The sequence below is a fragment of the Hemiscyllium ocellatum genome, chromosome 35 (genome assembly GCF_020745735.1).
Source record: "Hemiscyllium ocellatum isolate sHemOce1 chromosome 35, sHemOce1.pat.X.cur, whole genome shotgun sequence".
In the NCBI taxonomy this organism is placed as follows: Eukaryota; Metazoa; Chordata; class Chondrichthyes; order Orectolobiformes; family Hemiscylliidae; genus Hemiscyllium; species Hemiscyllium ocellatum.
Window position 1 is genome coordinate 5,924,866 of NC_083435.1, and position 22,335 is coordinate 5,947,200.

Here is a 22,335-nt window from a genome sequence, read left to right on the forward strand (position 1 = left end):
GCCCTGTGGCCCAACATTTCAACTCCACCTCCCACTCTGCCGAGGACTTGGAGGTCCTGGGCCTCCTTCACCGCCGCTCCCTCACCACCAGACGCCTGGAGGAAGAATGCCTCATCTTCTGCCTTGGAACACTTCAACCCTAGGGCATCAATGTGGACTCCAACAGTTTCCTCACTTCCCTTTCCCCCATCTCACCCTAGTTCCAAACTTCCAGCTCAGCACTGTCCCCATGACTTGTCCTAACTTCCTATCTTCTTTTCCACCTATCCACTCCACCCTCATCACCTTCATCCCCTCCCCCACTCACCTATTGTACTCCATGCTACGTTCTCCCCACCCCCATCCTCCTCTAGCTTACCTCTCCACACTTCAGGCTCACTGCCTTTATTCCTGATGAAGGGCTTCGATTTTGCTGCTCATCGGATGCTGCCTGAACTGCTGTGCTCTTCCAGCACCACTAATCCAAAATCTGGTTTAGTGCAGTCATTGTTTTTACCCAGATATGTAGAACTTGACATGTTTTCTCATGATGTGACCAAGAGGCAGCGTGTGGCTGTGAAATAGGAAGGAGCTAAGGACAAATCTTTGGCAGATTCCCGAGGGAACAGTGTAGGAATGGGAAGAGAATCCACTGCAGGTGAATCTCTGGCTCTGACTGGGTGGGTAAGAATGGAACCAGGTGAGAGGAGCTCATTGCAGCTGGTAGTGAAATGATTGACTGTGTTCCTGAATATAATCTGAGGTCAAGGCCCTTAAACCAGACACACCTCCACAGTGTCAGTAACATCAATGTAAACTTTATTTGTGACACACTTGAAACATACTCAGCAACATGTCACAGCAGGAAGCGGACATTGTACAGCACTCCCTCCCTGAGACAGTCTGACCCAACAGGGTACAGTGATCACAATGACTGTCTCCGTCCTGGGGGCTACACCAACCCCAAGGTTTCTTCTCTGGGGGACTCACTGTCATCTCCTCCAGATTAGAGAAGATCGCTGAGAGTCTCGCACTCCTCAGGGATACGATCGCCTACGTGCAGGACAGAGGGTTGGACGCCTGCCTGATCAGCCTGGACCAGGAGAAAGCCTTTGACAGGATATCACACAGGTATATGAGAGATGTTCTCTCCAAAATGGGCTTCGGGGAGGGAATCTGCAATTGGATCAGACTGCTCTACACCAACGTCGTCAGTGCAGTCTCAATCAATGGGTGGGAATCAGATAGCTTCCCAGTCAGGTCTGGAGTCAGGCAGGGCTGCCCTCTCGCTCCTGCCTTGTTTGTGTGCTGCATAGAGCCATTTGCCGAGTCCATCAGGAAGGAAGCGGACCTGAGAGGGGTGACTATTCCTGGCAGCGGGGGCCTGCAGGTTAGGGCCTCCCTGTACATGGATGACGTCGCCGTTTTCTGCTCGGATCCGCTGTCCGTGCGCAGACTCATGTGCATTTGTGACCAGTTCGAATGGGCCTCAGGGGCCAAGGTAAACCAAGGCAAGAGCGAGGCCATGCTCTTCGGGAACTGGGCCGACCAATCCTCGATCCCCTTCACCGTCAGGACCGACCACCTGAAGGTGCTGGGTATTTGGTTCGGGGGGGCTGGGGTGTGCGCCAAGTATTTGGAGGAGCCTATCAGTAAAGTGAGGCAGAAACTGGGCAGATGGAAGCTGCGGTCGCTCTCCATCGCGGGAAAAAACCTGGTCATCAGGTGTGAGGCACTGTCATCGCTAATATACGTGGCACAGGTCTGGCCTATTCCCAGAACCTGTGCCGCTGCAGTCACCCGGGCCATCTTCCAGTTGATATGGAGTTCAAAGATGGACCGGGCCTGAAGGGACTCGCTATACAAAGATCAGGGCAACAGGGGAAAAAATACACCCAATGCCACCCTCAACCTGATGGCCACCTTTGTGTGTGGCTGCATCAAGCTGTGCGTGGATCCCCGGTACGCAAACACCAAGTGTCACTACGTACTGAGGTTCTACATGTCCCCAGTGTTGCGAAGGATGGGCCTGGCCTCGCTGCCGCGGAACGCTCCGAGTAGTTGGACAGTTCCGTATCACCTGTCCTTCGTGGAGAAATCTTTGAAGAAAAACACCTTTGATCACAAGTCCATCAGGAAGTGGTCGACATGTAGTGTCCTTGAGACCCTTCGGGAAAAGGAGAGGGCGGATCCTGTTAAGTGGTTCCCTGAGCAAACTGTCAAAGCCATTTGGCAGAATGCCTCATCGCCAGAACTTTCCAACAAGCACCAAGACATGGCTTGGCTGGTGGTGAGAAGGGCTCTGCCTGTGAGATCCTTTATGCACGCCCGGACTCTCAGCCGCACCGCACGCTGCCCTCGAAGCGGCTGCGGGGGGAGAGAAACTGTCACACACCTCCTTCTGGAATGTGCCTATGCAGAGGAAGTCTGGAGAGGAATGCAGTGGGGTTTGTCGAGACGCGGCGCTCCGTGCTCTACGGCCTGTTCCCCGGGACGCACACCGAGACGAACATCAACTGCGCCTGGAGGGTCATCAACTCGGTGAAGGACGCTCTCTGGGTGGTCCGAAACCTGTTGATCTTCCAGCTGAAGGAGTTGACCCCGACTGAGTGTTGCAGACTGGAACATTCCAAGGTCCAGGACTACGTGTTGAGGGACGCGCTGAAGCTTGGGGCAGCTGCCGCCAAGGCGCGGTGGGGAAAGGCCACCGTGTAACATCTGCCTGTCTAAAAAAGATCAGGGGGCCTATGCAGTCATTTGGGCTCTGCTGACGCCTCAGCTCAATATATGGGCATATGAGTGAGAAATGCACAGACCTGTATATAATAATAATTCTGAGCTGTGTATGTAAATGTTGACCTAATGTACAGTGTATCAAATTATTTTATGATTGTTTTACGAATAAAGTATATTTTTAAAATTAAAAAAAAATCTTCTCCAGATTAGAGTTTAGATTTCAGAGTCACTTGGTGAAGGATACAACTGGAACCAGTAGTTCCACAATTTTATAACAATTTATTTGCAAAATTACACACACACACACACACACACACTTCCTGACCCAAACGTTCCAGTTTCAGTTTGGGTCTATTTAAACCCTTTGTGAAGAACCCAAAAACAATGAATCCTTGATTTAAAAAGGACAGGACTGACCCACTGTGACCAAAAGAAAGAGGACTTTAAAGGAAATTTAAATCTCAGTAAAAAGGCATTTCCAGGATTAATGACAGTCCAGTGCCCCCTGTGCCCACCAGCCACTGAAGGCCTGAAGTGTACCCGTGGACACCATGTGCCTGATCTCCAGGGACACCCGGGCACTGACCCAGCTGAGGAAGAGGGTCAGACAGTCAGGACAAACACCCACCTTGACTGCCCACTGCCTGCACCCTGTTGAGGGTCACTTTGGCCAGGCCCATGAGGAGGTCTCCCGATCTGCCTGGTCCCCTCTGCACCCAGTGGTCAAAGGTCAGGAACATGGGGCTAAAGTGGATCCAGAAATGGAGCAGCAGCCCCTTCACATCATGGAAGAGGAGGAGCAAACCAGGAAAGCCCCTCTGCTCCAAGAATGTGGGCCTCCCCTCACCCAGTGACCCAGTGTATGGGATCTTCCCATTCCTCCACCCAGTGACCCAGTGTGTGGGGTCTTCCCCTCCCCCCACCCAGTGACCCAGTGTGTGGGATCTTCCCCCTCCCCCCACCCAGTGACCCAGTGTGTGGGACCTTCCCATTCCCCCACCCAGTACCCCAGTGTTTGGGATCTTCCCATTCCCCCCCAGTGACCCAGTGTGTTGGATCTTCCCATTCCCCCGCACCCCCAGTGACCCCGTGTTTGGGATCTTCCCCCTCCCCCCACCCAGTGACCCCGTGTTTGGGATCTTCCCCCTCCCCCACCCAGTAACCCAATGTGTGGGATCTTCCCATTCCCCCACCCAGTGACCCAGGGTGTGGGATCTTCCTCCTCCCCCACCCAGTGACCCAGGGTGTGGGATCTTCCCCCTCCCCCGACCCAGTGACCCCGTGTTTGGGATCTTCCCCCTCCCCCACCCAGTGACCCAGTGTGTGGGATCTTCCCCCTCCCCCCACCCAGTGACCCCGTGTTTGGGATCTTCCCCCTCCCCCACCCAGTGACCCAGGGTGTGGGATCTTCCTCCTCACCCACCCAGTGACCCAGTGTATGGGATCTTCCCCTCCCCCCCACGGAGAGGCTCTTTATTTGGATGAAGCGATGAATCCCTCATCCTCCTGGATTGTTACTCTCCGGGGACAGATTTTCAGAGGTTCTGTGTTTTTATCCCCATCAATGAGATACGGACTGAAGAAAGGATAGAGTTTCTCAGTGAATGTCCCAGTGAAAGTGTAGATATGGCTCTTGTTCTCTGAGTTATAAAAGGACATCTTCCCTCCCTCATAATCCAGACAGACTCGGACCTTCCTCGGACTCACACTCAGCTTTAAGCATTTCCATGGTTTCTCACCAGCCCAGTATTTATTCCCCTCTCTCAGCGCCAATGCCCAGTATCCATTACCTGGATTCAGGTTGATTTGCCCCTTCCTGTGGATGGACTCCTTGGCCACACCCACATCCCACTTAGTCTTCTTCCCCACTTCCACCTCCCAGGAATGTTTCCCTGATGTGAATCCCTCTGATCCCAGGACACAGACACAGTAACCAAATCTCTCCGGATTGTCGGGAAGCTGCTGCCGATTCCCGGTGTGTCTCACGGTGCTCAGGTCCTCAGACAGGAGAAGGGCAGGATGGGCTGTATTAGGGTCCAAGGTGACTGGAGCTGGGAACAGAGGGACACCAATAAAATGTTAGTCACACTCACTGTAACTCTCACAGCCACTTAGTGACTGGGAACATCAGCAACGATCCAGGATTAGAAATTCATCCCCAGGGAAGGGGTTAAACAGCACTCGGGATAGACCCTGCAATGAGGCTGAGGAAACCCCGTTACAGAGAGAGGGTGGGACCGAGAGAGAGAGAGAAAGACAGTGTGTCACAGAGAGAGAGAGAGGGGGAGAGAAAGGGAGAGGCAGTGTGTGACAGAGAGAGAGAGAGAGACGGTGAGTGTGACACAGAGAGAGAGAGAGACACAGTCAGTGTGGCAGAGAGAGACACACAGTGTATGGTTTCAGGGAGAGAGAGATGGTGTGTGTATCACAGAGAGAGAGAATGTTGTGTGTGATGTAGACAGAGACAGTGAGTGTGATAGAGAGTGAGATGGCGAGAGTATCAGAGAGAGAAAGAGATGGTTTGTGTGACAGAGGGAGAGGCAGAGTGTTTGTGACAGACACACAGAGAGGCAGAGAGTGTGACAGAGAGAGAGAGAGAGAGATGGTGAGTGATAGAATGAGCAGGACTTTTCCACTTAATGGTAAGGTTCTGGGGAGTGTTGCTGAACACAGAGACCTTGGAGTGCAGGTTCATAGCTCCTTGAAAGTAGAGTTGCAGGTAGATAGGATAGTGAAGAAGGTATTTGGTATGCTTTCCTTTATCAGAGCACTGAGTATCAGAGTTGGGAGGTCATATTGCGGCTGTTCAGGACATTGGTTAGACCACTTTTAGAATATTATGTACAATTCTGGTCTCACTCCTATCGGAAGGATGTTGTGAAACTTGAATGGATGCAGAAAAGGTTTACAAGGATGTTGCCAGGTTGGAGGATTTGAGCTATAGGGAGAGGCTGAGTAGGCTGGGGCTATTATCCCTGGAGCATCGGAGGCTGAGGGGTGACTTTATACAGGTTTATTAAATCATGAGGGGCATGGATAGGGTTAAAGAGACAAAGTCTTTTCCCTGGGGTGGGGAACCTGAGGGGCAACCTTTTCATGCAGAAGGTGATGCATGTATGGAATGAGCTGCCAGAGGAAGTGGTGGAGGCTGGTACAATTACAACATTGAAAAGGCATATGGATGGGTTTATGGTTAGGAAGGTTTTCAAGGGATATGGGCCAAGTGCTGGCAAATGGGACTAGATTAGGTGAGGATAACTGCTCGGCATGGATGAGTTGGGCCGAAGGGTCTGTTTCTGTGCTGTACCTCTCTATGATTCTGTGAGTGAGCGAGAGAGAGAGAGAGAGAGAGAGACAGAGAGAGAGAGATGGTCCATTTGACAGAGAGAAAGGAAGAGAGAGACGGTGTCTGTGACAGAGTGAGAGACAGTGACTGCGATAGAGTGGGAGTGAGAAAGAGAGACAGAGACAGAGCGAGAGAGTGTGTGTCACAGAGAGAGTGAGTGTGAGAGAGAGAGAGAGATGTATGTGTGATAGAGAGAGAGAGAGAGAGAGAGATGTATACGTGTGACAGAGATAGACAGTGAATGACGAAGTGACAGCGAGTGAGACAGTGATTGCGAGAAAAAGACGTGGTGTGTATGACAAAGAGACAGACGGAGAGAGAGACAGAGAGAGACAGAGAGAGACAGAGAGAGACAGAGAGAGAGAGAATGATTGCGACAGAGGGACAGAGATACAGGGAGAGAGAGTGAGAGAGGATGAGTGTGTGACAGAGCGAGAGTCACAGAGAGAGGGAGAGTAATGGTGAGTGTGACAGAGTGTCACAAAGTTGGTGTGTAAAAATAGTAAAATTGTAAATGAATTGAAAAGCAGAGTGTGGTCCCTTTCGGAGGAAAAGTGCTCTTTAAGCTTGGAGTTCAGCAGAGAAGGAGGTCTGTGTGCAGCTGTGGGAGACAGACTGTTCTAAAATGGAAACATGTTCCTGTTGGCTTTGTTCATGGGCACCTGAGGTTTGCTGCTGTTTTGACGACAAGTCGAATTTGACCAATTAATTTAAACCAAACACTCTGCCATTCAAAACCCACTGAATTTAAAAACTGATGGTGTTTACAGCCTGAAACCAATCACGTTGTGAGAATTTGGTGCATCATCAGGAATATTGAAGGCAGGGTTTTTTTGAAAATTGAGAGAAGCCAAATGTCATAGAGAGACAAAGCTGACTTTGTCACAATATGATGAAGCTCTCTAACAAGGACCCATCAAATGCACCATTTCCAGCTCCAAATCCTCACAGAAGAATCATCAAAAGAAAGGTGTTTGTGATGTGAGATCAGCAGAAGGAAGATTGGAGACAGCGGAGCAGACATAGATTGTGTCATGTTGAGAGATTAAGTTTAATTTATTGCTCTTATAAATTGGATTTATATGTGGGAACTGTGTTAATGAAACATTCATTCCAGTAGAATTTAATTGAATTAAGGAACAGTGAGTAATTCTGTTCATTTGTTCATTGCTGATGTTAGATCAATACATTGTCAGTGTATATGACAGAGAGAGAGATGGTGCATGGACAGAGAGAGAGCGAGAGAGAGAAAGTGACAGTGCGTGTGTAAATAGAGAGGATGTGTGTGACATAGAGAAAGAGAAAGAGATTGTGACAGACAGAGAGATGGTGCATGTGACAGAGACAGAAAGAGAGAGAAACATTGTGTTTTTAACATAAAGATAGATATAGACAGATGGCGTGTGTAACTGAGAGAGAGAGAGATGGTGTGTGTGACAGAGAGAGATATGGTCTGTGTGACTGAGAGACAGAGACAGAGGGTCACAGCAAGTGTGACAGAGAGAGAGGGGTTGTGTATGACAGAGAGAAAGAGAGAGAGAGAGAGAGAGGATGTGTGTTGAAACAGGGTGAGTGAGAAGGTTTGTGTAACTGAGAGAGAGAAGGAAAGAGAGACGGTGTATCTGACAGAGACAATGAGAAAGAGAGAGAATGAGACATTGTGTGTGACACAGAGATAGAGAGAAAGGGTGGTGGCAAGTGTGACAGAGGGAGGTTGTGTATGACAGAGAGAAAGAGTGGGGCAGTGTGTGTGAAAGAGGGTAAAAAAGAGAAAGAGACGGTTTGTATGACAATGGGATGGACAGTGCATATGACAAAGAGAGAGATAGAGAAAGAGAAACGGTGTGTGTGACAGAGGCAGAAATAGAGAGAGATGGTGTACATGACAGAGACAGAGATAGTGTGTGTGACAGAGAGATAGAGAGATATATTGTATATAACAGAGAGAGAGAGAGAAGTGGTGTGTGTGACAGAGAGATAGAGAAAGAGAAAGAGAGAGATGGTGTGTGTTACAGAGAAACATAGACAGAGGGTCACAGCAAGTGTGACACAGAGAGAGAGGTTGTGTGTGACAGAGAGAGGGAGAGAGGACACGTGTTGAAAGAGGGTGAGAGAGAAGGTTTGTGTGACAGAGAGAGAGAAAGCAAGAGAGACGGTGTGTCTGACAGAAATGATGAGAGAGAGAGAGAGAAAGTGTGTGTGACACAGAGATAGAGAGAGAGAGGGCAATGGCATGTGTGACAGAGAGAGGTTATGTATGACAGAGAGAAAGAGAGAGAACAAGATGGTGTGCATAACAGAGACAGTGACAGTGTGTGTGACAGAGAGGAAGTGAGAGAGAGATAGTGCATGTGACAGGGAGAGAGAGAGAGAGAGAAAGAGATGGTGTGTGTGAAAGAGAGAATTAGAGAGTCAGAGATGGCAAGTATGATGAAAAGAGAGAGGTTATGTGTAACAGAGAGAGAGTGATACGGTGTGTGTGATAGAGGGTGAGAGAGTGAGGCGCTGTGTTTGTCGGAGGGTGAGAAATTGAGGCGCTGTGTGTGACAGAGGGTGAGAGAGTGAGGCGGTGAGTGTGACAGAGGGTGAGAGAGTGAGGCGCTGTGTGTGACAGAGGGTGAGAGAGTGAGGCGGTGTGTGTGACAGAGGGTGAGGCGGTGTGTGTGACAGAGGGTGAGGGAGAGAGGCGGTGTGTGACAGTGGGTGAGAGAGTGAGGTGGTGAGTGTGACGGAGGGTGACAGAGTGAGGCAGTGTGTGAGACAGAGGGTGAGAGAGTGAGGTGTGTGTGACGGAAAGTGAGTGAGTGAAGCAATGAGTGTGACAGAGGGTGAGAGTGTGAGGCGGTGTGTGTAACGGGGATGATAGTGAGGCGGTGTGAGTGACAGAGGGTAAGAGAGAGAGGCAGTGTGTGAGCAACAGAAGGTGAGAGAATGAGGCACTGTGTGTGTGACAGAGGGGAGTGAGTGAGGCGGTGTGTGTGACAGAGGGTGGAGAGTGAGACGGTGTGTGTGAGATGGAGGGTGAGAGAGTGAGGCAGTGTGTGGGACAGAGGGTGAGAGAGTGAGGTGGTGAGTGTGAGATGGAGGGTGAGAGAGTGAGATGTAGTGTGTGACAGAGGGTGAGAGTGAGGTGGTGTGTGTGACAGGGTGAGAGAGTGAGGCGGTGAGTGTGACGGAGGGTGAGAGAGTGAGGTGGTGAGTGTGACGGAGGGTGAGAGAGTGTGGCGCTGTGTGTGACAGAGGGTGAGAGAGTGAGAAGGTGTGTGTGAGATGGAGGGTGAGAGAGTGAGGCGGTGTGTGTGACAGAGGGTGAGAGGGTGAGGCGGTGAGTGTGACAGAGGGTGAGAGAGTGAGGTGCTGTGTGTGACAGAGGTTGAGAGAGTGTGGCGCTGTGTGTGACGGAGGGTGAGAGTGTGAGGTGGTGAGTGTGACAGAGGGTGAGAGAGTGAGGTGGTGAGTGTGACAGAGGGTGAGAGAGTGTGGCGGTGTGTGTGAGATGGACGGTGAGAGAGTGAGGCAGTGTGTGTGACAGAGGGTGAGAGAGTGAGGCGGTGAGTGTGACAGAGGGTGAGAGAGTGAGACGCTGTGTGTGACAGAGGGTGAGAGAGTGAGGCGGTGTGTGAGACAGAGAGTAAGAGAGTGAAGTGGTGAGTGTGATGGAGGGTGAGAGAGTGAGGTGGTGAGTGTGACAGAGGGTGAGAGAGTGAGATGGAGTGTGTGACAGAGGGTGAGAGTGAGGTGGTGTGTGTGACAGAGGGTGAGAGTGAGGTGGTGTGAGTGACAGAGCGTGAGAGAGTGAGGCGGTGTGTGTGACAGAGGGTGAGAGAGTGAGGCGGTGTGTGTGACAGAGGGTAAGAGAGTGAAGTGGTGAGTGTGATGGAGGGTGAGAGAGTGAGGCGGTGAGTGTGACTGAGGGTGAGAGAGTGTGGCGGTGTGTGAGACAGAGGGTGAGAGAGTGAGATGGAGTGTGTGACAGAGGGTGAGAGTGAGGTGGTGTGTGTGACAGAGGGTGAGAGAGTGAGACGGTGTGTATGACAGAGGGTGAGAGAGTGAGACGGTGTGTGTGAGATGGAGGGTGACAGAGTGGGGCAGTGTGTGTGACAGAGGGTGAGACAGTGAGGCGGTGTGTGTGACAGAGGGTGAGAGAGTGAGGCAGTGTGTGAGAGAGGGTGAGAGAGTGAGGTGTGTGTGACGGAGGATAAGAGAGTAAGGTGTGTATGTGACGGAGAGTAAGCGAGTGAAGCAATGAGTGTGACAGAGGGTGAGAGTGTGCGGTGGTGTGTGGGGACAGTGGGTGAGAGAGTGAGGTGGTGTGTGTAACAGGGGGTGATAGTGAGGCAGTGTGAATGACAGAGGGTAAGAGAGAGAGGCAATGTGTGAGCAACAGAGGGTGAGAGAATGAGGCGGTGTGTGTGTGACAGAGGGTGAGAGAGTGAGGTGGTGTGTGTGACACGAGGGTGAGAGAGTGAGGCGGTGTGAGTGACAGACAGAGAGTGAGGCGGTGTGTGACAGAGGGTGAGACAGTGAGGTGATTAGTGTGACAGAAGGTGAGAGAGTGAGGCGGTGGGTGTGAGATGGAGGGTGAGAGAGTGAGGCAGTATGTGTGACAGAGGGCGAGAGAGTGAGGCGGTGTGAGTGACAGACAGAGAGTGAGGCGGTGTGTGACAGAGGGTGAGAGAGTGAGGTGGTGTGTGTGACAGAGGGTGAGAGAGTGAGATGGTGTGTGTGAGATGGAGGGTGAGACAGTGAGGTGATTAGTGTGACAGAGGGTGAGAGAGTGAGGCGGTGAGTGTGACAGAGGGTGAGAGAGTGAGGTGGTTTGTGTGACAGAGGGTGAGAGTGAGGTGGTGTGTGTGACAGAGGGTGAGAGTGAGGTGGTGTGAGTGACAGAGGGCGAAAAAGCGAAAGAGACAGTTTATGTGACAGAGAGAGGGATAGTGTATGTGACAGAGAGAGAGAGCAGAACAAGATGGTGTGCATAACAGAGACAGTGAAGGTGTGTGTGACAGAGAGAAAGAGAGAGAGTGGTAGTGCATGAGACAGGGAGGGAGAGAGATGGTGTGTGTGACAGAGAAAAATAGATAGAGTCAGAGATGGCAAGTATGACGAAAAGAGAGATGTTATGTGTAACAGAGTGAGAGTGAGGTGGTGTGTGTGACAGAGGGTGAGAGAGTGAGGTGGTTTGTGTGACAGAGGGTGAGAGAGTGAGGTGGTGTGTGTGACAGAGGCTGAAAGAGTGAGGCGGTGTGTGAGTGACAGAGGGTGAGAGAGTGAGGTGGTGTGTGTGACAGTGGCTGAGAGAGTGAGGTGGTGTGTGTGACAGAGGCTGAAAGAGTGAGGCGGTGTGTGAGTGACAGAGGGTGAGAGAGTGAGGTGGTGTGTGTGACAGAGGGTGAGAGAGTGAGGTGGTGTGTGTGACAGTGGCTGAGAGAGTGAGGTGGTGTGTGTGACAGTATCTGAGAGAGTGAGGTGGTGTATGTGACAGAGGCTGAGAGAGTGAGGCGGTGTGTGAGTGACAGAGGTGAGAGAGTGAGGCGGTGTGTGTGAAAGAGGGTGAGAGAGTGAGGCGCTGTGTGTGACAGAGGGTGAGAGAGTGAGGTGGTGTGTGTGACAGGGTGATAGAGTGAGGCAGTGTGTGTGACAGAGGGTGAGAGAGTGAGGTGGTGTGTGTGACAGAGGGTGAGAGTGAGGTGGTGGTTTGAGTGACAGAGCGTGAGAGAGTAAGGCGGTGTGTGTGACAGAGGGTGAGAGAGTGAGGCGGTGTGTGTGACAAAGGGTAAGAGAGTGAAGTGGTGAGTGTGACAGAGGGTGAGAGAGTGAGGTGGTGAGTGTGACAGAGGGTGAGAGAGTGAGGCAGTGTGTGTGAGAGAGGGTGAGAGAGTGAGGCGGTGTGTGAGACAGAGGGTGAGAGAGTGAGATGGAGTGTGTGACAGAGGGTGAGAGTGAGGTGGTGTGTGTGACAGGGTGAGAGAGTGAGGCGGTGAGTGTGACGGAGAGTGAGAGAGTGAGGCAGTGTGTGTGACAGAGGGTGAGAGAGTGAGATGGAGTGTGTGACAGAGGGTGAGAGTGAGGTGGTGTGTGTGAAAGGGTGAGAGAGTGAGGCGGTGTGTGACAGACGGTGAGAGAGTGAGACGGTGTGTATGACAGAAGGTGAGAGAGTGAGACGGTGTGTGTGAGATGGAGGGTGACAGAGTGAGGCAGTGTGTGTGACAGAGGATGAGAGAGTGAGGTGGTGTGTGTGAGATGGAGGGTGAGTGAGTGAGGCAGTGTGCGTGACAGAGGGTGAGAGAGTGAGGCAGTGCGTGTGAGAGAGTGAGGTGTGTGTGACGGAGGATAAGAGAGTAAGGTGTGTGTGTGACGGAGAGTGAGCGAGTGAAGCAATTAGTGTGACAGAGGGTGAGAGTGTGCAGCGGTGTGTGGGGACAGTGGGTGAGAGAGTGAGGTGGTGTGTGTAACAGGGGGTGATAGTGAGGTGGTGTGAGTGACAGAGGGTAAGAGAGAGAGGCAATGTGTGAGCAACAGAGGGTGAGAGAATGAGGCGGTGTGTGTGTGTGACAGAGGGTGAGAGAGTGAGGCGGTGAGTGTGACAGTGGCTGAGAGAGTGAGGTGGTGTGTGTGTGACAGAGGGTGAGAGAGTGAGATGGTGTGTGTGACAGAGGGTGAGAGAGTGAGATGGTGTGTGTAACCAAGGCAGGACAGACACTGTATGTGGCAGCGAAAGAGGAGAGAATTTGAGTGTGATCGAGACAGAAATAGAGAGAGAGAGAGTAAGAGACAGTGTTGTGACAGAGAGATAAAGGGATGGTGTGTAACGAAGAGAGAGAAAGAGAAAGAGGGAGGTGGCAACTATGACAGCGAGAGTGAAGTTTTGAATGACAGGGAGAGAGAGAGTGGGTCATTATGTGTGACAGAGGGTGAGAGACAGTTTCTCCATGAAGAGAGAGGTACAGTGGATGTGACAGACCGTGAGTGTGACAGCGACAAAGAGAGATTGGTGCATGTGAAAGAGTGTGACAGTAAGTGAAGGAGGGAGATAGCAAGTGTGACAGAGGGAGAGAGAGGGGTGATGTTTTTGACAGAGAGAGAGAGAGAGAAAGAGACGGTGTGTATGACAAAGAGAGTGAGAGGAAACATTTGACAGAGCAAGAGATAGAGAGATGTTGAGTGTGGCAGAGAGAGGGAAAGGGAGACACAGGGAGGGAGATAGTGAGTGTGATAGAGAGAGAGAGAGACAAAGAGAGAGGGTGTCTGTGATATAAACAGAGCTTAAGGAGTGTGTCAGAGTGAGAGTGAGAGAGAGACAGAGACACGGCAAGTCTGACAGAGAGGGAAAGAGAGAGAGAGTGTATGATGGAGAGAGAGAGAGATGGTTTATGAGAGAGGGACAGTGAGTGTGACAGAGAGAGATAGAGTGTGTGAGACAGTGTGTGATAGCGAGAGAGAGAGAAATGGATGTGTGTGAAAGGGAGAGACAGTTAGTATGAGAGAGAGAGAGAGAGAGATGGCAAGTGTGATGATAGAGAGAGATAAGTGGTGTGTCTGACAGAGGGGCAGAGTGAGAGAGAGAGAGAGAGAGACTGTTTGCATGATAGAGTGAGAGAGAGAGAAAGAGATGGTTTATGTGACAGAGAGCTGGAGGGGGAGAGGGATGATATGTTTGACAGTGGGAGATGCAATGAGTGCGACAGAGTGAGAGAGAGAGAGAGAGAGATAGTGACTGCAACAGAGTGAGAGAGAGAGAGGAAGACAGTGAGTGTGAGACACAGAGAAAAAGATGGTATGTATCACAGAGAGAGATGGTATGTGTGATAGAGAGATGGTGAGTGTAACAGAGAGAGAGAGAGAGAGAGAGAGAGACAGTGTGTATTACAGCGAAAGAGAGAGACTGACAGTGCATGTGACAGGGAGAGACAGTGCTTATCATAGAGAGATCGAGAGAGACAGACAGACAGACATGGTCAGAAGGTCACACAATACCAGGTTATTGTCCAACAGGTTTATTTTGAATCCGAAGCTTTCGGAGTGCTGCCCCTTGACGAGGTGCAGACTGAGACGGTGTGTGTGACAGAGAGAGGGACTTGCAGCCTGGCCCAGCTCTGGGAGCTGTCCACCCCAACAAGGCCTTTTATCTGGAAGCTGCAGCCACTGACATCAGTTTAAGGGAAGTCCTTCTGTTGGAAACAAACAGTCACTTGTGACCATTAGCCTCTGACCATCGCAATCCAGTCTGACTGCTGTTAGACAGAATAATCAAAGAAGGAACAGGATCTTATGCTGGAGTTTTGTGGAAGATGGATAAAGATAAACAGAATGTTGGGTCAATGATCCACAAAGGGAGGTTGAAGAAGCAATGTCCCTTCGCAGTACTAGGAGTGTCCAGCAGGTGGAGCGGGTCACTGTGACTCTGTGATCAGTCAATTCTGTATTTTCATAGAAAACTGACTGAAGTGAAATCTCACCAGTTACCAAGACAATTAAACATTTATTGTGAATACACAGCTCCCTTCTACTCATAAATATGAGAGTTGTTGAAGAGCTGGTGTCAGGAAGCTCACACCCACCTGTATTAATCACCGTCAGCATCTTTTTCCACACTCTGTACTGCAGGGAGCCGATGTACTTGCCCACATTTATTAAAGGGTAAACCTTCTGTGGCTCTGGGAGAGTTTGCTTCACTCTGAAACAGGAGATAAAGGTCAGTGTTGGGTCATTCCAGGGTGGGAGAGGGATATGTTAGAAATAAAAATCAAATCGAGGATGTAAGCTTTACCTTTTCTTTGTATCCGGAAATTTCTGTGGAACAAAAACATTTTTACAGTTAGTGTTTCGAGAACATTTTATGACAAAAAGTAAAGTTCCAGACTGGATTCCCCAAAACATGAACATTTTAAGTTCAGGAAGTTATTAGGCAGTGTCTTCCTGTCCTCACTGGACTGAGTTCCTCCACAATATTACAAATTACTGGATCTTACTGCACAGAACAACTCACAGAGATCCAACCCAATTGGAATATCTTCATGGATGTTAAATTGCTGGGATTAGTTTATTGGTTACAGAGTCACTTTAATGTTTACTTCCCTGTTATAATGTGTATGTGTACTGAAGACAAATGTTTCTGGGAATCCACACCAGGGTTGTCCAATAGAATTCACTGACCCTCCTGGAAAGAGGGTGAAGCTGCAATTTTAGTTTTATGTTCAGTACCAGGACTCATCAACTAGTCTCCGAATCTTTGTCTGCAGTCAGGCCACTCTGTGTAACCTGAAACCCTGAACCATACAGACTGAATTATAATGTCACGGACATTCACTGTGAGTCACTCTGAGCTCAATGACCAACCAGCTGAATGGCAACTCCATTGTCAGAGGGACCAGGTTTCAGCTGAGCTGTTAAACTGAGGTTCCACACTCTCTCCCCATTGAATAGTGTCACTACATACTGAGGTTCTACCTGTCCCCGGTGTTGGGAAGGATGGGCCTGGCCTCACTGCTGTGGAATGCTCCAAGTAGTTGGACTGTTCCCCATCACTGTCCGTCATGGAGACATTTACAAAGAGAAACAGCTTTCACCACAATCCATCAGGAAGTGGTCAGTACATAACATCCTTGATACCCTGAGGGAAAAGGAGAGGCTGGATCCTGTCGTGGTGAGAGAGGGCACCTGTGAGATCCTTCATGTATACCCAGTCGGTCTGTGTCACCACATGCTGCCCTCGAAGTGGCTGCAGGGAGGAGAGACTGTCACACATCTCCTTCTGGAAAGGGCCTTTGTAAAGGAAGGCTGGAGGAAGATGCAGTGGTTTGTGTCGAGGTCCATCCAGAGCAGCTCCATGATGCGGGACTCTGTGCTCTATGGTCTGTTCCCCGAGGGACACACCGAGACAAACAGTGACTGTGCCTGGAGGACCATCAACTCAGTGAAAGATGCTCTTTGGTCCTCCCAAAACTTGTTGGTCTTCCAAACAGAGAGTTGACCTTGACCGACTGTTGCAGACTGGGACATTCCAAGGCCCAGGACTACGTGCTGAGGGACACATTAAACCTTGGGGCAGCTGCCGCCCAGGCACAGTGGGGAAAGACCACTGTCTGAGGGCTTTCTATTGAAGTGAATCCGTTCAGTTATCAGTCCTTCCTGGTGCCTCAAATGGATGTAAATCTAGTCTTGGACAAGTCACAACTGCCTTTGGTTTGTTTGGTGGATAGAGTCAAGCTCCAATGTTTGTTGTTTCTCCATATGTGACTGGACAGAACCAATCTGCTTTACTGCCTGTGTATATAAAGGTAGCTTTATGAATAAAGTATATTTTTGAAATTAAAATAACAATGAACTGAGTAGATCCCAAGAGGAACACTGGGGTTCTCCCTGTGTCCTGGTCAACATTTATCCCTCAGCCCACACTGGCACCGCAGACGGTGGTGTTGCCATAGTCTTTACCAGGCCATAGGGCTGCTCCCTCATTGGGGAGAAATGACTGGTGGTGATTACCCTGCGGGTCATCATACCTCAGACAAGGGGAGAGGTTGGGAAGGAGGGTCCGTCATGGTAACCTCAGACAGTGATGGGAATTGAACCCTTGCTGTTGGTATCACACTGCTTCACAAACCGCCCCCTTCAGCATTTCAATACACAACAGAGAATTACCAACATTAAGTTCTCAGGGGCTCACTGAACACAGTGGAAATTACAGAAAATCATATTGATTCTGATATAAATGGTTGTCATGTGGGGACACACCTCTCCCATTGTCTGAACATTTCACTATTTAACTGCTGAGAGAAAGCTCGATCTGTCTGTGTATCTGAGCCTGTGGAGAGTTCTCTCTCCTGGACAGAACCATTCCTGTTCCAGCCAGGGACACTGTAAACATGTTACAGCCTGGCTGGTCCCTGCACTGTAGGTCCCAGAGTCTGATCAGCAGCTGGACTGGAAATGTACCCTCAGGGGAGAATGGTCTGACCGTCCTGAGGGTTTCTCACTCCTTATGAAACTGATTTTCCTCATGGTTTCAGCCCATTACAATGTTCCCCTGTAATATTTCCCTGGAGTGGACACACTCCAGATTGTGTCATTTCCATGTTAAAGACAGCAGTTCGTGCTCTTGGGTGTGAGACAGAGAAAACCCAATGTCCCAGGTCACTGGTGTGCTGTTACTCAGTGAGGTTTATACTCTACATTTTAAGGATAGAATCTGCAATTCATCAAGACAATCTCAAAGAAAAGAGGCAAAGGAAAGAAAAATAAATAGTTACTGTTAAAAATGTGATGCTGTCCTGTTCCCTCAGCTCTTGTTCAATATCCTGAACAGTGACTGAAAGGGATGAGATTTCCTCTGTTATCTTTGCAATCCTCTCCTTCATCTCCTGACTGTGTTCCTCTTTTTCCAGTTTCAGATCTTCCAACACAATCCTCTCTTCCTCACGGAGAAACTGATGAAGTTTTTCAAATTCAGTTTTAATTTGTTTCTCTGTTTTTACGCCTTGGTCCTTTGGGAAATAATAATCAGATTGAACAAAAACAAATGAAGAGTTTTAAAATGTTGTTCAGCCTGAGCAGTCATAGAGTCATAAAGATGTACAGCACAGAAACAGACCCTTCAGTGAGACCCATCCATGCTGACCAGATATGCAAATTAATCTCATCCCGTTTGCCAGCACTTGGCCCACATCCCTCCAAACCCTTCTGATTCATCCACCCATCCCCATGTCATTTAAATGTTATTCTTGTACCAGCCTCCACCACTTCCTCTGGCAGTTCTTTCCATACATGCACCACCCTCTTCACAGGTCCCTTTAAAATCTTTCTCATCTCACCTTAAACCTATGGCCTGCAGTTTCAGCCTTCATGACCCTAGAGAAAAGACCTGGGCTATTCATCCAATCTCTGCCCCTCATGATTTTATAAACTTCTACAAGGTCATGCCTCAGCCTCCAATGCTCCAGGGAAAACAGCCCCAGCCTATTCAGCCTCTCCCTTTAACTCAATTCCTCCAACCCTGGCAGCACCTTGTAAATCTTTTCTGAAGCCTTTCTCATTTCACAGCATCTTTCCTGCAGCAGGGAGACCAGAAATGAATTCCAGCAGTATTCCAGAAATGGTATAACTAATGTTCTGTACAGTCGCAACATGACCTCCTAGCTCCTGTACCCAATGCACTGTTCATGTCTGACTCATATCAGTAAATTATTAAAACTTTCCCAATCTGATCAAATCCATGATGTGGAGAAACATCTTCTCTGGATCCACATTTTCAAATCCTATTAGAATTTTTAAAAATTCTAACAGATTAGCCTCAGTCTTCTCTTTTCCAAAGAAATGACTCACAACCTGTTCAATCATTCCTAAAAGTGCTAAATTCTGATAGAACATAGAACCATACAGCCAGTACAGACCCTTCGGCCCTCGATATTGCACCGACCTGTGAAACCAATCTGAAGCCCATCTAACCTATACTATTCCATTTTCATACATATGTGTATCCAATAATCATTTAAATGCCCTTAAAGTTGGCGAGTCTCCTACGGCTGTAGGCAGACCATTCCATGCCCCAACTATTCTCTGAGTAAAGGAACAATTTCTGATATCTGTCCTATATTTATCACCCCTCACTTTAAAGTTATGTCTTCTTGTGCTAGCCATCACCGTCTGAGGAAAAAGGCCTCACCGTCCTGCCTATCTAACCCTCTGATTATCTTACATGTCTCAATTAAGTCACCTCTCAACCTTCTTCTCTCTCATGAAAATATCCAGGTTAGTTCATGCAATATCTATTTGTAATATGGAGACTGGAATTCTGCACAGTGCAATTCTGAATGGTTACAATTCTGTACAAAATATAGAACAAAGTAAGATCATAAGTACCTGAATGTGGGACAATGTTTTCTCATAATCACTTTTGACAGTTTCACATTCCTTCTTCTTCTCCTGAATTGGCTTCAGGGAGGTTTCCAGTTCCTCCTGAACAAAACCATCAATTAATTAGCACATTTTCAGAAATACATCCCCCAAAAATGAAACATCATCAAATTGAAATTCATATTGGCACAGACTTGGGATGATTGGGGAAATGATTAAATCAAGTGTGAGAAAAACATTCAGTCAATGACTGACATTTGTCTGGAATTTGCGGCCTAGTTTGATTGTGGAGGCATGAGAGATGTTGTAACCTGCAAGACTATGGGTCAGGGCCTGGACGGTGGGATCAGTATGGGTGGCTAGTGTTTAAATTTGTATTTACACTGATTCAGAAATGATCAGCTGAATAGCCTCTTCCTGCCATTACTTTCTCTGGTTTTATCAAATGAAGGCCATAAAAGTACAAATGTTGCTTCATGGTGTTCGGTGTAACAAACAGAGCCAGAGAAGTGGCCAATGAAATTTACTCTGGAGAAGTGTAAGGTGATGCATTTGCAGAGAGTACACAATGACAGGTCAGATACTGAGAGGTGTAGAGGCACAGAAGGACTTTGAAGAATATGTCCACAGATTCCTGCAGGTAGCAACACAGCAAGGTAAGGCTATTAAAGAGACAGATGGAATCTTTATTTTATGGCCAGTGTATAAACTGTAAGAACAGGATGTGTACATTTAATTGTAGAAATTATTAATAAGGCCACAGCTACAACACTGAACCCCGTTCTGCTCATCACATTACAGGAATGATGGGCCCACGCCACAGCAGTGTGTTCCCATGGTGAATTGTACACATAAGGAAAGATGAAATAAACCAGGCTGTTTCCTTCGGGAGGGGGTTGTACAAAATTAAGAGAGGCGCCGTGAGAAATTGGATAGGAAGAACATAACTTCCTAAGTAATGATTTCATTGATCGAGTTAGTGGAATTGCTAAAACACTTGAGGGGAACTGAGAAATCTTTTCACAGGGTTCACTGCCTGAAAGGGTGAGAGAGACAGAAACACTTGTCACAGTGTGACAATGCTGTCACTTTAAGAGTTATTTTGTCCTTTCTTTTGAAGAGAGGTTGTAAGGCAGAGATACAGAACTGGCTGCTGAAGACCTTGTGAGCTTGGGGTCATTGGGTTTTTTTTCACAGGCTGAATGGGTGTGGCCAGATCTCATATTTCTGGGTTTTGGTTTTTCCAGTAACATTTGATGATATTAGGGTCTCAAAAGAAGCTTCAGTCAATGTCTCTTTGCTGCTCCTCTCTCTGAATCTTCTCTTGATGTTTTTTCCTCATAAATTAGAGAACCGCATGAGAGAATCTGTGTCTGAATTTTCCTTTGTTCCAAGGGGTGTGTTTAGGGATGTTCTTGTATTAGAGCAGTTAATTAGTAATAGTTGCTGCATGGATTATTTGGTTAAGTTTTCCAACAGTTAAGTTATTCTAAATGACTCTTTCTTTGGTTGTATTTTAACGACAGTGTTTCAATAAGTTGTGTTTTGCTGAATGTCAAGTAGTTTGATCAGTTGTATCAGATCTTTTACAAATTTAATTGCCTTTAAATTTTGAAAATGTTTGGGTCTGGGCTATATTCTTAAAATGTTTGGAGGGGTCTGGTCTGGTCCACAACAACATTTAAAACATTTTCCAAGGCTCCAGGACAGAAGCTGGAAAGTGGGATCAGGACTGATGGCTCTTTATCTGCCAGCACAGATACAATAGGCTGAGCAGACACATTGGAGCTGGAGTAGGCCATTCAGTCCCTCAGGCCATGCTGTGCCATTCTAGATCAGGGCTGATCATCTACATCAGTCCCTTTTCCTGCACTAACCCCATATCCCCTTGATCCCTTCACTCTCTAGAAATAGCTGGATCTCTGTCTTGAACATACTCAGTGACTGACCTGCCACAGGTCTCTGGGGTCAAGAATTCCCAAACTTCACCACCATCTGAATGGTCTCCCTCTGTGCTGTAAATGTTTGTGTTTCTATGGTTGTTGATGGTGTCTTCTGTCCCTGGTTCATGGGGTTTCTGAGGAATTTCATTCCCATATGTCCCTCGTCTGCCTGACACCAGGCTCCCTGCACTAACAACTCTACTCACAACTCGGTCCCAGCAGGAGACTCCCAGGAGGACAGCAAGACTCCAGCCTGGGAGTAGTCACTGTCACAGCAGACTTCTCCAGTGGGTTATGGAGCAGTAAAGGGAGGCAGCAGGTCCAGGGCTAATCGCCTGTCCAAGTGAGGCAGTCAGGCTGGCTAAAGGCACAGATGTGGCCTGAGACAGACAGGAGGGGGTTAATACAATAGGGTGTGAAATGAAAAGGGCCAGACAATGGTGGGAAGGGGGAAGGCAGGACAGGGAAGAAAACTTAAAGGATGTGGTTGGAGAGGTTGGAAGATGCAGAAAGGAGAGTGACAGTGATGGGGACATGGGGTGGGGGGGGGGCGGCAAGGAAAGGTGAGAGTTACATGTTCAGAGTGCGGAACTGAATGTGACAATGAGGGTGTTGGTGAGTGTGAGGGAGTAGGGGAGTTGGACAAGGGGAGTGTCAGGGTTAGGCTGGAGTAGGGAGCTGGATGGGTCTGGGCTCGGAGGTCAATGAAAATTCTGAAATAAGCACAGTGACCGGGGGGAGAGGAGCATAGCAGAGGGTGGGGAACAGAGGAAAGGATCAGATCATCAAGTATTGTTGGGGAAGTTAGAGGGGGAGGATTCATGTTGAAGGATTACAGTGAGAATAAAGATTACCATCTTCTCAGCACCTTCAAGATAATGTCCTTCACAGAGAACGCATTGGGGCGAAGGGGGAGAGACCAGCCTGGAGGCTCAGTTAATGTACAGCTACAACATCGCAAACTGAATGTAAACTGGACATTGTCTAAGTAATAAGCTATAGACTGAAGGCTCATGTGAAGTGCTCACTAAACACCGCCATGGGATAGACTGTCAGAACCCTGAACTCCCAGCCAGCTCTCAATGCAGTGAGCTCCCTCTGAGGGGTAACTCCCATGCAGCAGCTTTGGGTGGATGGAGGGAGGGAGGAGGAGGCTTGGCAGTGCTTGCATGTGAAGCCATGCAGGAGCCTACACTGCCCCGGGACTCTGGATCAGGAGGAGATGGAGATGGATCCCTTATACATGTTACTCTTTCCCAGGTTACAGGGCTGGTCACTGGGACAGTGAGAGTCAGAGTGAGCTACGTGCCACATACATGGAATGCACTGTCCTGGTCAAGGTTACAACCTCCTTTCACATGGCAGAGTGAGGAAGAGGAGAAGCAGTCATGGGGGTACAGGATGGGCCGCTCCATGTTGAGGAGGGGGCAGGGCAGGCTCTCACTCACCATGTGAGCAGCCTGAGAATATCCAAAGGTT

The 22,335-nt window shown here is 48.8% G+C and overlaps 1 protein-coding gene across 1 annotated transcript; it reads right to left on the reverse strand.

The window, feature by feature from the left end:
* Nucleotides 1-4,106: 4,106 nt before the first annotated feature.
* LOC132832933 (zinc-binding protein A33-like) lies at nucleotides 4,107-22,307 on the reverse strand. Its single transcript, XM_060851175.1, has 6 exons — nucleotides 22,173-22,307; nucleotides 18,920-19,015; nucleotides 17,311-17,544; nucleotides 14,832-14,854; nucleotides 14,623-14,738; nucleotides 4,107-4,766 (listed from the first exon to the last, which is right to left on the reverse strand). The coding sequence occupies exons 1-6, from the start codon at nucleotides 22,305-22,307 to the stop codon at nucleotides 4,189-4,191; spliced, it is 1,182 nt and encodes a 393-aa protein (XP_060707158.1). The 3' UTR covers nucleotides 4,107-4,188.
* Between the last annotated feature and the right edge of the window lie 28 nt (nucleotides 22,308-22,335).

Coding starts and splice junctions, on each gene's coding strand:
- LOC132832933 (XM_060851175.1), bottom strand. CDS start 22,307: ATGGTGAGTGAGAGCCTGCCCTGCCCCCTCCTCAACATGGAGCGGCCC. Junction 19,016..22,172: donor ACCAGGACAGTGCATTCCAT/GTATGTGGCACG, acceptor GGTTTTGTTCAG/GAGGAACTGGAAACCTCCCT. Junction 14,855..17,310: donor ACAGCATCACATTTTTAACA/GTAACTATTTAT, acceptor TTTGTTCCACAG/AAATTTCCGGATACAAAGAA.